Here is a 16,070-nt window from a genome sequence, read left to right as displayed (position 1 = left end):
CAAAAATTTCTAATCATGTCAGTGCCAAAGATTCCTTGTATTTTGAGAATATTTTAATTTATTAGAATATGAAATATTTCCAGATTATGTCATAACCATAGGTGACCTTCAGAATTCTGTTTTGGGTTCTCTTCTCCCTGTCTACTTACTTCATTCTACTTCATTTGGTGATCTCATGAATTTAATGATCATTTCTATGCTGTTAATTGTCATATTTACCTATTTGCCCTAACCTCTCTGTTCCCCTCCAGTCTTGCATCTCCAGGTGTCTTGCAGACATCTCAAACTGGATGTATAGTAGGCATCTTAAATTCAGCATGTTCTTGACCACAGAACTCATTGTTTTTCCTCCTAAAGGATTCTTTCCTACATTTCCTGCATAGTATAGATAGAGAGCAAGAATATCTTCCCATCCCTCAGGCTTATAACCTTGAAGTCCACTCACATTCCTCACTGTCTTACTGCTCACACCCCAACTGTGAGCAGCACCTGGCCTTTCACCTTCCTGTCTCCTGCATTTGCCTTCTTCTCTCCGCTGGCGTTGCCACCCCTCGAGTGCAGACCCTTTCCATCTCACCCCTGGACTATTTAGTAACCTGCTATTTGGTCTGTCTGCCTAAAGTCTCTCCCTCTCCAATCCATTCTCCATTCTACCACCAAAGTGATTTTCTTGAAGCTCTGGTCTGACCCTGTCACCCTCTGTAAGTCCTTCCATCTCTAGGCCCTGAGTGTTTTCTCTGGCTATTCCCCCATGCTTGGAACCCTTCCCCTCCTCATCTTCACCCAGTGGGTCCCCTGGCTTCCTTCAGTTCCCAACTAAAATCCCATCATCAGCATGGAGCCTTTTCAAAAGGTACTTTCAGTTTGAGTGCCTTCCCTCTCCTTGTTATCTCCTCCTCATCCTGTATGTCTATGTTGTTTGTACACATTGCATATTTGCTCTCTCCTTCTCAAGATGGTCAGGTTCTTGAGGGCAAAGATGATCTTTTGCTTCTTATTTGAATGTCCAGTGCTTAGCATAGTGCCTGGCACAAAGCACATTAGAGCATGGAGTTCTATTGTCTGTTCCTCACATACCAAGCCCCATCTCCTATCCCTTGTTTTGCTCTTTTCTTGCCTGGAGCATCTGGGAGTGCCTCATTCCTTCTGGCCTTGCCTCAAGTATCATCTTGTTTATTAAACCTCTACTGGTGCCCCCTCTTCTGAGCCAGCAGGGCACACAACCATATTGGCTTCCTGTTGTGTACGTTCTGTATATACATCCAAGTCTATGTGTATGTGCTGTCTCCTCCTTTAGGATATATAAGCTCTGGGAGGGCAGAGATTGTTTCACTTTTGGCTTTGTAGCCTTAGTGTTTTGCTCTGTGCTAGAACTAATAAGTGCTTAATAATAAATGTCATAATCTTTTAAAAAGATTTTTTGCAATCATTCTGTAAGTTCAATAGGATAAAAATAATTGTTACTACAGTGAGTTGGTAAATAATTGATTAATGAAGGATAAAAGGATCACTATATTAAACTGATGAGTGAGGTAAGACTAGATAAAATTAATTTGTATCCAAGCCATTGAACACAGTTTGTGTGAAATCATTTAGTATCACCAGAGTAAGAATAATCAGAGAATCAAACAAAAGAAAAATTAATAATAATCCTGTAAGGTCAACAGTACAAGTAGTATCCCTTTTGTCCAGATTAGAAAACTAAAGTTTTCAGAGGTTCAATGATTTGCCCGAATTCACACAATTTGTAAGTGGCTGTGATGGGATTTGAACCCAGGTCTCCTAATTCTCAAGTTTAGGACTATTTCCCAGGAAGCCATATGCATTCATTATATAGTTAGGTGATCTGCTGAGACATATGAGAGTACACAAAAAGTTTCTTAAGTAGAACTTACAATTTTATTTTTTATCATTTTACTTGGTAAATTAAAAAATAAAATCCAGAGGTAAATCCTAGCTCATTTCCTGTTCAAATGATGACATTCTTTATTTGTAAAATTATCTGTATATAATATTCTGTGAATAGCCTACTAACTAATTTTAACATCTTTTCTTTAGTATATGAAATCCCTTCAGGACAGTACTTGAAAGAATTTTGTGGACACCTTAATATTGTTTACGATCTTTGCTGGGCAAAAGATGATCAACATCTCCTTACCGCATCCTCTGACAGCACTGTCAGGTCAGTGTAATTCAGGAGAGGTTAGCACAGATGTGTTTAGATCTAAAAGGCAATCAGAGAAGATAAAAGAGTACAGACATAGCTTTAGCCCTGTTTGATGCTGTGCTTATATCAGATATTCATCGTACAAGTGAATGATAGAATGTTACATTTCTGGGATAAGTAATGTTTTTAAATTAAATTAAATTAATTGTATATTTGATTTGGCCCTTCTATATTTTCAATTCTCTCCTAATCAGAGCATTACAAGTTTCTAAAAAACTATTTTAACAGCTTATATTTTTGTTTTAAGAACATTTGCCTCCCTGGGGGCATCACTTAGGAAAATCAGAATTCATCTTTCTGTTGCTTTCAGTTTAGTATGACAATAAATTATGCACTGAAGGATCCTGGTATGTGGGAAGAACCTTGAATGCCAGGCCAAGGGCGCCTCTTAGTGGGATGAATCCCGGTCCCCAATAGTCTCCTCTGTAACATGGAGATCATAATTTTCTGTATTTACCTATTTTGCTAAGTTGTAAGGATGAAAAAGAAAAATGTATTCAAAAGCATTTACTGGATTCTATGTCTGAGAGAGTCCCTGGTAAATAGCAATATATGAGGAGGAGGAGCACAGGAGGGGAAAGCTATCAGATTGGAGCTCAGGGAGCACAAGAATCTTCAAATATTACGGGGTGTTCTAGGTCCCATAGGTATAACTTACTGGCGTGCTGTAGTGCCAAGTGTTGGGGAATTTTTTTTCTTCCCTCGTGATTATATCTCTTATTTTATAATGATAGTCAGTGATAAAATAGGATTTGTACATAGCAAAATTTTCTGTAATACAGTTATTACATAAAGTTAAAGGTACTTGTACATTGAATGGAATTTAACATATGCTTTACTCTTACTTTATTCATGCTTTATTTCATTCTAGATTTTTACTGGCTTCTCTTATGTAATTCTAATCTTAATTCTAATATTTGTTCTTTGTATACATCAGGCCCTGCCTCTCTTTGATATACTCAATTCCTATCTTAATAATAATACCTATCCTGTATATGTCCTTAAAATATCATTTCATCTTTGTAATATCACTGGAATGTGGATGCTAAATCTATCTGCATTTTATGCATGCAGAGATTGAGGCAGACAGAGTTTAAGTATTTTGATTAGGGTTCCACAGCTAGGAAGTGCCTGAGCCTACATGTGAGTTCAAGGCTTCCTGACTATAGGTCAGGATCCTCTGTCCCAGCCGACTGCCTCAAAACGGCCCTGAGGGGTTTCATTGGGAATTTTCAGATCTCTCAGATACATCACTGTTTCATTGGCTTTTTTTTCTGGATTTATATAAATAAGGATTTATGTATATAAAATAAATAGTTAAGTTTCTAGTTTTGAACATGCTCTTTAAAGGCAGCTATTTTCCCCCTCTCTATTTAATTTGTGGGAAATGGCTTGAAATAGATCTATTTCTTTTAAATAGATAAACTATATCTTTTAGCCCATATAAAATGTAAAGAGCACAATAACCTGATTATTAAGAAGAATTCTAAGGATTAATCTTGCACATTACTATAGTCACTCATTAAGTGAGCATTCTAAGAACCTACAATTAACCAGAGAAAATAGTGTGTACATTTTACAAATGAAGAAACTGAGTCTTAGAGAAGTAGAGTCTCACCCAAAGTCTCACAGGTAGGAGCAGAATTAAAGCAAAGATCTTGAGTCTCAGAGCATTTCCATATTTATCATTTATATTTTGAGAAAGAGGGGTAGGCTTCAAACTAATTTCATTCATTTAAGAAACTCCTGCTTAGGAAAATCCCTCTACTAATGCATATTGGCATCTGTTTTTGGCAATTTATAGTCTTAGAGAGTTGCCTCATGTACTGAGTTAAGTGATTTGTCCAGGGTCACAGAACCAGTATTTAGCAGAGGTGGGATCTCTGTAGTTCTAAGGCTAGCTATCTGTTTACTCTACCATGCTGCTTCCCTGGCTTTATATCATATGTTATTAATTCATTGAGCTATGTATCTAACCTCCATAACAAGCTGACAAGTTACAAAAACATAACACCTATGAATATACATTTAGGTGATGAATCAGTTATAACTATTAGAAGTCACTGATATTAAAATACATAGGATGAGTCCTATTCCAAATATCAATTCATGTTCAATGGATTTAGCTCTAGAATCGATGTCAGGTTAAATCTCTATTTTACATTAATTATTTTGGAGACATGGATCATGCTTGCTTAGGGATCTGTGTATTATTAGAAAACTTCTTATACTTACATTTGTAATTAACATATGTGTATACATATATGATATGACTTTTACTTCCAGAATGTGGAAAATTGAAAACCAAGGGACAGCTGCTGTTAAAGTTTTCCCTCATCCTTCATTTGTCTATACGGCCAAATTCCACCCAGTTGCAGACTATCTGGTAGTTACGGGATGTTATGATTCTGTGATAAGAGTGTGGAGTGTTAAAGTGAAAGAAGTGCATGGTCAATTGTTACAAGAATTTGATGGCCACAAAAGTTTTATCAACTCTCTCTGTTTTGACACCGAAGGTATGTAGGATCCAAGCTATAGATTGTCCTCTATATTACAAAGGAGAACCGCATGAAATACAGTTTTTCTCATTTCCTGATTGCAATTTCTTATAAATCTCAACTTCTCACTCTACTTATTGTATTTATTTAAGAGGCTATTGGGTGAATCCAATGAGATAATTTTTGTAAAGTACTTTGCAAATGTTAAAGTACTATGCAGATATCACTTCTTATCATTAAATTATTTTTATTCTCCATCTTTTTCTTCTTATCTTTATGATTTAGAGAGAAATAGCTCTGACACAAGTTGTTATCCTGCTATTCTTATTTTATATTTAACTTTCTGTAGATCCTTGCAGAGTTGAACAAAATAAATCCTTTTTGCAATTGAATAAAAGTGTGAGAACTTAATCTCATATCCTGTAGGTTCACTGAAAGCATCTTTGAAACAACTCCAATAGCAGATAGGTAATTGGGGATGATATGACCTCCCCCACAAAAGCTTTTCATTCTATGAGTCTTGGACGTTAAGTATCAGGAATGGTGACATTTTTTTAAAGTTCTCTTAATATTTTGTGAATTTATGAATTATTGTGGGCAACAGTTTTATATGTATGTATATTTGTGTATATATGTATCATATGGATGGATGTGTGTATGTATAAGTATGCATATTTATTTGCACATGCACACACATGTACTTCTTATAGCAAAGAATTAGAAATAACGTAAGTGGTGCAGTGACTAGAGTGGTGAGCCTGATGTCAGAAAGCCTCCTCTACCTGAGTTTAAATGCCCCAGTAACTTTGTGACTCTGGGCAAGTCACTTAACCCTCTTTACCTTAATTTCTTCATCTTTAAAATAGCTAGAGAAGGAAATGACAAACCATTCCAGTATTTTTGCCAAGAACACCCCAAATGGGGTCATTAAGACTCAGACCTGACTGAACAATAGCAAAAACCATCTGTTGGGAAATAAATTAAGAAATTGGGAATGGAATGGAGCAATTTTAAAAGATATGACAATATGACAAATTAGATTGATTAGTAGAAACATGGGAAGATTTGTACAAATTAATGCAGAGTGGAAAGAGTAGGATCAGGAAACTAAAAATGATGAAAGCGACACTAATGGGAAACAAAGCAACTTTGAAGACCTCAAAACTCTGAAACTGTAAACAATACTGACTTCAGAAGGATGATGACTTGATGGAGGGAGAGGTGGACATAAGATGAAGAATGACATATACACATACATGTACGTTCTCAACAGCGGCTAATGTGCTCAATTTTTTTTACTCCATGATATGTATTTTTATAAGGAAAGGCAGCTATGAGGAGGGATGGTAAGCAAATGGGTAATGATAAATAAGAAAATCATTAATAAAACTAATTTTCTGAAACAAACTGAAAAAAAACAAAAAAGCAAATAAGAAAATGTAAAAAATACAACTTTATTATTACCCTGTTTCTATATATGTGTACATATATACACATATATGTGAACTCCTTAAAAAACATCTGACATAACAGTCCAGTTTCTTAGATAAATCTTTTTTTGCTTACTGAAATGCTTTTGTTATTTATTAAGTTCACAGTTTAAGAAATAATTTCAAGACAAAAAAAAAAAAGAGAAGAAACAAGACAAAACTTGTTCTTCTTGGTTCTGGACAACAGAATAAGGAGCAATGGTTGGAAGATAGAAAGAATCAGATTTTGGCTTTGGGTGCCAGAGCTTAGCACTGTGCTTGGCACAGAGTAAATGCTTAATGCATGTTTATTAATTAATTGGTGGAGGAAAAAAATCTTTCCCATGATTTTAATTATCCAAAAGTAAAATGGGATACATTAGGTCAATGATGGGCAAACTATGGCTCTGGCCAGATGGGGGCCCCCTGAAATGTTCTATCCGGCCACAGGACATTATTCCTAATCTGACAAATACAATGAGTAGGATACAATACAATGAAACTTAGAAACAAACTGGCAGATGAGCATTTCCTTTCCTTTGGCCCCCTCTTTAAAAAGTTTGCCCATCACTGCATTAGGTAGTTATGAGTTCCTAGAACTGTGGTTCCCAAACTTTTTTGGCCTACCGCCCCCTTTCCAGAAAAAATATTACTTAGCCCCTGGAAATTAATTTTTTTAAATTTATTAGCAATTAATAGGAAAGATAAATGCACCTGTGGCCATCACCTCCTCCTTGGATTGCTACAGCACCCACCAGGGGGCGGTGGCGCCCACTTTGGGAATCACTGCTATAGAATATCAAATGGATACTTGACCATTTGTTGGTGATACTGCTCAAGGGTTATTTTTCTCTGGCCCATGTTTCCTTCCAACTTGAGATGCTGTACTTCCATTTCAGATGCCACCTCTTTCTTTAAGCTTTCCTTGATTCTTCTTGTTTAGACATCATATAAACTTTGGTTTCACCATTCTTTAATACACTTTAAAAAATGGTCTATTTTACTATTGTCTGTGTTTGTTTCTTATGCCCTTACTAGACTGTATGCTTCTTGAGGACTTATAACTGTACCATACCTAAATTTTGTGTCTCTCAAAAAGCCTTTAAGGATCACCTTTGTGTAAAAGGGCTTAATAAATGTCTGTTGAATGAAAAATATTTCTTGTTTAATTTTTTGGTATTTGTAAATAGATGAATTTTTCCCCCCCTCAGGACTTCATATGTTCTCAGGAGACAGTTCAGGATTGATTATTGTTTGGAATACCTGGGTCAGAGAAAATGATGACCATCCAGTTCGACTTTGGAACATTAATAAGGTTATAAAGTCCTATTTTAAATTTTTATAGTTCATTAAGGAGCTAAAAAGTACACTTTTCTCTTTTCAAATGAACAAAATGTATGCCTTTTGTGCTCAGAAATTAAATTCCTTTAAAAATCTTCCTAACATTTTGCAAGTGGTTGATAAATATAAACAGTGACTCACTGAAGATTTTCTAGATATTGGTCAGTCTTTTAGGTCTCACTGTATACAAAAAAAATGTATATGAATTTTGAGCCCCAGTTTATAACCTTTTCACTTTGAAAATTAGTATTATATGACCCTGAATTTGTTGTTTCTTTTTATCTTGATTCTGTAAGGGTTCAGCTCATATTAGTTTTTTCGTTAGTAGTTTGTCAGCAGTCCTGTAGTTCAGTATTATGTAGTCAAAATTAAGCCTAGTATTTGGTTGTTAGGATTTGTTTTGAGTTAAAATGATACAGAGTGGCATATAGGAACAAATTGATTTTTTCGTTGTTCTTTATGGCCTTCATTTAAGTATTTTTTTTTTTAAAGAGGATAGTTGCTTTTTGTATTGGTGGTATTGATGATTTTATCTTTTGAGAGGAAATAACATGATTTTATAAAGCTGAGTTTTTAAGTTAATGTGACTTATGACTAGGAGCATAGATTGAGAGCTGGAAGGCACCTATGAGACTCTTTATTATTTATCCTCATTTTTCAGCTTGAGAAAGTTGAGATCCCAGAAGGACTACGCTGCAAAAGAGGTCACCTGGATTCTAAGTGACCTGAACTCAGGTCCTCTGACCTCAGAGACAGTGTTGTTTGTAATGTACCACACTGCTTCTCATTATTGCTTCTCTCTTCTAGATTTTGTTTACATGAAAACACTGTTGTTTGTAGCATTGTCACAATATAGTTTAGTGACAGTGTCTCAGAGTAGAAATGAACGACTCTCTTGAAGTTGGGGAAAAGACCTTTTTTGAGGTTTAATTCAACCTCCTGAGTCTCTAAAATCTGTTTTAAAAACAATCTCATGTATTCTTTTTGGAATCATTCTGGTCTGTCAGGTTAATGAGTGGTATGTAGAGTTTCATACTATAGCCTAATTACACACATTTTAAAAAGAACTGTCTAATTACTTATATACCTGAGGGATTGGCAAGATTCCAAATGCCCCATTCTAATCACGTAAGTACATAAAGCACAGTTTATTATTTGCTATGAAAGCCCCAGTGTATTTCTCTATCTAAAAAACAGCAACTAAAAGACAATTTGCCTTGAATAGTTGCATTCCAATAATATTCTGTTGAGATATTCAAAAAGAAAAAGTAAAAAAATCATTAATTTTCATGGATCTTCTGAGTTCCTATTGATTTTTAGAATTTAGTAGAGTATACCCCAATTTAGAATTGCCTTTATTCCCTTCTACTTTGTTGGCCAACAACAGCAGGAGTTGGATGTAGGCAGCTTGTGTAGAACAGGAAACTTTGAGGTCATGACTATGAGGGTGTCCTACTCCTTAGACCAGGACCATCAGTTTAAAGAAAAGTAGTAGTTTAGGCCCTTGAAAAACTGCTTAGTTTGAGAATAAAAGTGATTTTGTAAAAGTAGGCCTTTTATAATAGCTAGTAAATATTATATGAATCTGCCAGGAATAATGTCAAATTTACATCTCACCTGGAACTTGTTACACATATTAATTTCCATTTTTTTTAACCTTTACCTCAGAATAAGTATTGCTTTTATCTCCAGAAGAGCTTTTATCACTTTACATTCATTTTTAACTCTGTAAAATATCTTCTTAAGGGGAACATGTCTTCCTTACTTTTCCCTTAGCTTATAATTTCTACTAGTTCATTTTTATTGCTGGCCCAGTACCTCTTGGTGCTCAGTAGCCCTGGCAGGTGTTTTGGGACACCAGGAACAGAAAGCACTATTCAAGTTCTCTGTGCCTCTGCTTGTCTACATCAGAAGAGGCCCCCTGGGAAAGGAAGGGAAAAAAGGGAAAAGGAGATCCCTTGGGGTAGAGGAGGCGATAGAGCCTTTAGCCTATTGGTAAGGGACAATGTGCCCTTTGTTTCTCTCGCCTCTATTTTGCCTCAGTCATTTTGCCTTTAAACTTTTCCTTTTCTCTCAGTCATCCAGACAAGAAAATTGCCTGGCGGACCTTTGGTAGCCTCTTCTGATTCAGTGCCAGTCCAGACAGGTAACCCAGCAGAATTTCTGCTTCCCTGACATCATTAGTAGGGCGCCTTGTGTAGCTGCCTAGAGCAATTGTCTAAAACTCCCTCAGTTACAAGCTAAATTAAATGATTGAAGAATAGTATCTCAATAATTCCCTTTCTCTAGATTGAGATGGAAGTCTGTTTTGAAATACTTAAAAACTGGAATAGTATTTAAAGGTTGACTCCACCTATCTTTCTGTTGAATGCATAAGCTTTAGAACCTTGTATATTCAGTTTTCACATTTTTTCTGACTTTGAATAAAACTGAAATTAGACTTTTGGTTATATTTTAGAAGAAGAGCTTATGGGTAGAAGTAAATGTTGGTTATGGACTTGGAAAAAAATCTTAAAACCATTAATTTGCTATAGAGTAGATTTCCATGTTATAGAATACATAGGATCATTTAAAACAAATTTTATAAAATAATGACAAAATAAAAGTTTACATATAACTTTCAGCCCATTTTAATTTAAAAGGCATTTTTATGAAGTCATTTAAATACTTATTAACCTCAACACTTGCTTTTCATTTGGCAAGACATTTTAAAACTTCCTACCTACTGATAAAAACGCTAATTTTTAAAAAGATGTTTTTATATTTCTTTTGAACATTTTTCATAGTTTTTTTTTTAAATTTTCTGTCATTATAGGAAATTAGAGAAAATGATATTAAGGGGATTCCAATAAGCCATTTACAGGTTCATCCAAATGGAAGGCGTTTGTTAATCCATGCCAAAGATAGTACTCTGAGAATTATGGATCTCCGGATGTAAGTAGATTTAGATGATAACAAATTAATTAAACTTAAATGTTATTTTTCTCACTAACTGGTCGTATGGAGCAGTTTTTTTGGTTATGCAATTAAATATTCTTTAAAGCTTTGTTCTTTCCTTTTAAAAGAAATTAACATTTTTTGGTATCAAATATCAGTTTGAGCATTTCATAAAAGAATTCCCTTTACCTGAAGAGTAGACCTAGCAGTGTCATACTACAAGGAGCAGTAAAAAGTTCAAATTACACAAAATGCATGACTTGTTCAAAGTATATTTCATCTATTAAATTAACATAGGGGGAGGGAAGTTAAGTTGGTAACCTGGAAAAAGAATTTACAGTAAGGGGACTTGAATTCAAATTCTAACTTTTTTATGCATGAATACCTTTATGATTTTTCCTTGCATAAGTTTCCCCATTTGTAAGATGATGGGCTTAGATGATGACCTTTGAAGGTCCTTCCAACTCTGATTCTGTTTTCTGTTTTTTTCTAATATTTTATAAAAGGAAGAATATTGAGGGACCATGTACTTAAAGGAAAAAGCAGAAATAAAATTCTTAAGAAAGAAAGGTCACATTTTCTAAAGTAGCTTTTATCTTTTACACTAGTGTTCTGGTAAAACAAAATGACAGGTTGCTATTTTATCAGTTTTGTGAATTTTTAAAAATAAGCATTTTATTTAAATAAGCAATTTTGTAAAAAGTCACTGACAAACACTACTTAATGCTAGCTAACTGTAGTAATCCAGGCATGAGATCATAAGGATTTCAACTATGTCTTGCACTGAGATTGGTAATAAAAATTTAAAAGAAGTATATGACATCGATAAATGTAACATATAAAGCCAAGAATAACGACAACTTTAGTAAGACAAGATGCTTCTAATAAGGGCTCAGTATCATTCCAATACAAAAGGAAGGAAATTTTGAAGGAATTATATACATATAGACTGTAAATTTGAGACTTTTAAAAAATCTTGAAGTATTTAAAAGAAAATGAGCTCGAATACTAATTTTTAAAGATTGTTTACTTTAAAGAAAGATAGATTTATTAGATTATTTTCATTTTTAGATTAGCAACAAGGAAGTATGTAGGTGCAGCAAACTACCGGGAAAAGATTCATAGTACCTTAACACCATGTGGGACCTTTCTTTTTTCTGGAAGTGAAGATGGTATAGCATATGTTTGGAATCCAGAAACAGGTAAGACCTTTTTTGGGACTTGATAATATAAATGAATGATGTCTGGAAAATATATCAAACTAAGAAACTAGAGTACACATTTAATGAAATAGTTTTCTAGAAAATTCCATGTCCAAAATTTTAGTATTATTTTTGAAGGTTATTGATTTGTCATCATAAAGATGAGAAATATGCTAAGGAAATTAATTTCCAATTAAATTCTATTTTATTTACTATTTCTTCCCTAATTTTCTATATTGCAGAATAATCAGGGACAAACTCTTTGAACCCATCCAGTTAAATTACAGTCAAATTGGGGAGATGTAATCACAATTAGAATCATATTATCTGAGGAAAATCAAGTGTCTTTTGTCAACTACCTTATGTCTACATTTTTAATATAAATTTTATAACTGGGTAAAAATTTATTTTAGACAATAAATCAAATACTTATAAAAATATAGAGTAATATTTGATTAGAAATTTTACTTTAAAGAGTTCCCATTTTTGCTACTTGAAGAAAGTTTTAAATTTGATTTGTTTCATGCCGTTGACTCATTTACTTTATGATGGAAAAATTAAAACTATAAAGAAATTTGTTCAAGAAGTTATTTGGAGAGCTACATAAGTGGAATTTAAATGTTCTTTTTCTCTTAGTCTCTTGCCTTACCCATTGTCTAATGTCCATTAAACATGTCTTGCCCATCCATAATATCTTTTTCTTTTTTGCCTTATAAGGATACTTTATTAAAGTGTGATAAGTTCTTTCCTTTGTTATTAGTATAAAATGTTGGATATGTGAAATGCTCTTGAAAATCATATTAACTGTCATTAGATTAAAGCAGAAGATACTTTGTTATTGAGATGATAAAACCAAATTACATATTGTACTTTCTTTTAGGAGCTAGAATCTATGAAAGAATCAGTAGTCTAGATTTTCCCTATTTAAATTCCATAGGAATATTATATTCGATACTTTTCTTTATAATATTTGTACAACTTTAAAATAATTAACTTTAAGAGTGAGTGGAGGAGTATCTAGATAGAAACCTCAAGTCCTTAGATTTCAGACTGCTTTTTAAGTCAGCTATCAGAGTATATTAAGTGTAGCCCCCAGTAGTAAAAGTAGGCCCCAGTAAAATCATAGTCATAGTATAGGAATTGCCAAACACATAACCTGCTTCTCAGCATGAGAAAAATAAACTTTTCCCCTTCACAAATACTGTATGTTCTTCCAAGAAATCACTGGTGCAAGAATTCTTTGAGAAATTGTTAGATGGTTACACATTGACATACTGAGTTATCACCAGTAGAAAACTGTTAGAACCACCGAGGTCATCTAAATCCATCAGCTCTATCTTGTAAATCATTACTAACCATTGTCCCTACAAAAGGCTTACCTAATCCCTTAACCTACTTCATTTTCCCTATAAAAAAACGTACCCTAAATCATTAAACTTTGTCACTGGTCAGCAAGAGGATTTCTGCATGTCTGTCTGTCTGTCTGTCTGTCTGTCTGTCAGTTCAGCCCTCCTGTAATCCCAGAATCATTTTTCTCATCCTGGTTCTTGACCCACAAGGAATTTGTAGAGCTGAGCTCTACAATTAAGAGTTCAATAAACTTCACTTGTAAAATAGGTGGGGCAGAGGTTTCAAAAGGAAAATGAAGGTATATAAAAGGTAAATGCTTAAAGTGACTGTATAAGACATGCTATGAGTTGTTTTTTTCATTTTTACAGAAAATATATTTAATTCAGGCTTATCATTCTTCTGTTTTTGTTCATAATTTTCATTTTCATTCCTTTGATCGTCATTCCCAATCAGAGCATGGTTTTCAAATCACCATTGGATTTTGCTTATCAATGTGCAGAAAAACTGCTGCCTATATTTGACTGATAGGCTACTTAGTCTTCATTGTCAACTTAGAAATGGATTATATTTCAGAAATTTTGGAATTGTTATATGCATTTTTTCTACAGAAACATCACTGGTTAGATTCCCAAGATTTTGTTTAACCTAGATTGTGGCTTAAAAACAATGCCATGAATTTGGCATCTGAAAACTTCAAGCCAGTAGACCATTTTGGATTGTTGAGATTTCTAGGTAGCAGGTTTTATTCCAAAATATTAACTCTTGGAAAGCTAAATCCTTAAAAAAATGTATTATATGCTTTTGTGACTTTTTTAAAAAGAGGATGCCAAATACAATTTAGAATCATTTTTATAAATCCAGTTTGTCATTATGAACACACTGGTTATTGTGCCAGACTGTACTACAGTGAGAACCCTGGGTTATACCAGAGTAATGGGACATTTGGTCCTGCACTACAGGAATCTAGACTGCTGTGTCTTTGGGAGTTCTGTTGCATGGTTTGCTTGTATATTTGTATGTCACCTCTTTCTATATGATGCCCATTCATTCCCCCTCCCCTGCCTTTCCTACCAGAAAACCAAGATTATTAGACTCATGTAGGAGATTAATAGGCTCTAAGGAAGGCCCTCAATCACCTATGAATAAATGTCATGGACTTTGTTGGGTCCCTTGTGCTTAATCCCTTGTTCTTGGGACTTCTTAGACATAGGTAAGAAAGCTAAATAGGGGAGACCCAACTAAGTGAGCGACTGCTGTGCCATAATAATTCTGGCACTCATAATCTTTCTTCTGTATGAAAACTTGACCCTGTCTTCCATTTTAGGACGCTAGAAACACCTCTTCCTCCTCCTCCAGCATTTATTCAGTATCACAATGCAGCCCCAGTTGGCAGGAATAGGATCTTTCTTTCCCCTCAACAACACCCTGCACGCCTCATCTCTACCCATTTCCATACCTACTACAAGTTTATGTGATAGAAATTGGGTTTCTGAGGGATTCAGGGTGGGGAAGAAGCTGTCTGGAGGGGGGAGGGGACTGGAGATATTCCAGTGGAGATGTGGTTGGAAAGTGAGCCTCCAAGGCGAGCTAGTTATTGGTGTATGGGGAATGTTTCTCACTTATATTTATAAGTTCATAAGTTATGAACTTCCTGTGTAATTCCAATGAACTCCAGGATATATGAATCGATGACAAATATTTACTCAAAAGTATATAGTTATTTTAAATGTGGTCTAAAATATTTGAATTATTTAAGGTTTTAAATTTCAGTTATATAAGTATATAGAATATTAATACTATATTTGCAAAACACCTTTATGTGTATTTTTGTGAATATAGTATTGAATCTTAGTGTTTTTAGTATCTACATCAGCATTGTTTTCTGAATAAAGTGAAGTAATATGTATAAAGAACTTATTTTAAATCTTAAAACAACAAGTATTATTTTTGCACTCATATTAATGAGATCACAGATTCATCAATTATTGAAGTATAGAAGAATAAAGCATCAAAAGAGAAATCATTGAATAATATCATTGTTTTCTTCTTTTTAGGAGACCAAGTTGCGATGTATTCTGACCTTTCATTCACATCCCCTCTTCGAGATACTGCTTTTCATCCCCATGAACACATGGTGGCATTTTGTGCATTTGGCCAAAATGAACCGATACTGGTATATATTTATGATTACAAAGGTAAGGCCTCTATCTAATAAGTAAAAATACTCTTAATAATAAAAGTGATATTTAGTAGAATTCAGCTTACTCTCAAGAAAAATTTCCTAACAGTGAGAACTATATTCAAAAATAGAATTGGCTGATTTCACAGTTATTGGGTTCTTATTTGATTCTTAAAGTGAAAATTGAATGTCTACTTGGTGAGTATATAGAGCAGGGGTTGGCAACATATGGCTCTCGAGCCATATCTGGCTCCACCTTCCTACCTGCCAGTCCAGGCAGAGCCCCAGGATGTGCCCCAGGGGGCCCTTCAGGGGGCCCCATATTTCAGAGCGTTCTGTCTTCATCCTCTTCCTTCTGCAGGCGTTTATGGCTCTCATGGCCAAAAAGGTTGCTGACCCCTGATATAGAGGATACTCTTGTTCAGATATGGATTGGATTGGGTGTTCTGTAAGTACTTTGGAGTTCTGAGTTTCTGTGATGTAAGGAAAATAATAACAAGAATGCCCAAGGTCTCTTCTTATTCTATAATTTGCTGATTCTCAGAAATTAAAAAGAAATGAGACTTCTGCCAGAGTTCCGGGTTAAGATGGCGGCAGAGTAAGAAGCAGCTCTTAACCTCTCCTGACCGAAACACACAAAACTCCTCAAGGGGACATAAAAACAAGTCCAGACGAACGAAGGAACCCCACAACAGGGCACAGCGTGGAAGGTACGTGGAATCGAGACATTTCCAGGCTAAAAAGGGCTCTCACTCACTCAATCGCGGGCTGAGCAACCGCCCCACCCTCACCCCCTCCACACTCACCTATAGCTCCGAACCCAGCTAAAAAGAAATAGAGCAAGTTTGGGGCACCCATCGAGTCATC

At 34.8% G+C, this 16,070-nt stretch overlaps 1 protein-coding gene across 1 annotated transcript in view; it reads left to right on the top strand.

Moving 5' to 3' along the window:
* The window catches only part of AHI1 (Abelson helper integration site 1), a 247,409-nt gene that overhangs the window by 36,325 nt on the left and 195,014 nt on the right, over positions 1 to 16,070 (top strand). Inside the window, exons 13-18 of the mRNA XM_044675444.1 lie at positions 2,059 to 2,182; positions 4,514 to 4,743; positions 7,406 to 7,509; positions 10,351 to 10,469; positions 11,544 to 11,674; positions 15,079 to 15,219. Coding sequence (XP_044531379.1) covers positions 2,059 to 2,182; positions 4,514 to 4,743; positions 7,406 to 7,509; positions 10,351 to 10,469; positions 11,544 to 11,674; positions 15,079 to 15,219 — 849 coding nt within the window. The remainder of the gene's footprint in view (positions 1 to 2,058; positions 2,183 to 4,513; positions 4,744 to 7,405; positions 7,510 to 10,350; positions 10,470 to 11,543; positions 11,675 to 15,078; positions 15,220 to 16,070) is intronic.

Source organism: Gracilinanus agilis, chromosome 4 (genome assembly GCF_016433145.1).
Source record: "Gracilinanus agilis isolate LMUSP501 chromosome 4, AgileGrace, whole genome shotgun sequence".
Taxonomy (NCBI): Eukaryota; Metazoa; Chordata; class Mammalia; order Didelphimorphia; family Didelphidae; genus Gracilinanus; species Gracilinanus agilis.
This window is presented reverse-complemented; position numbering and strand designations above follow the sequence as displayed.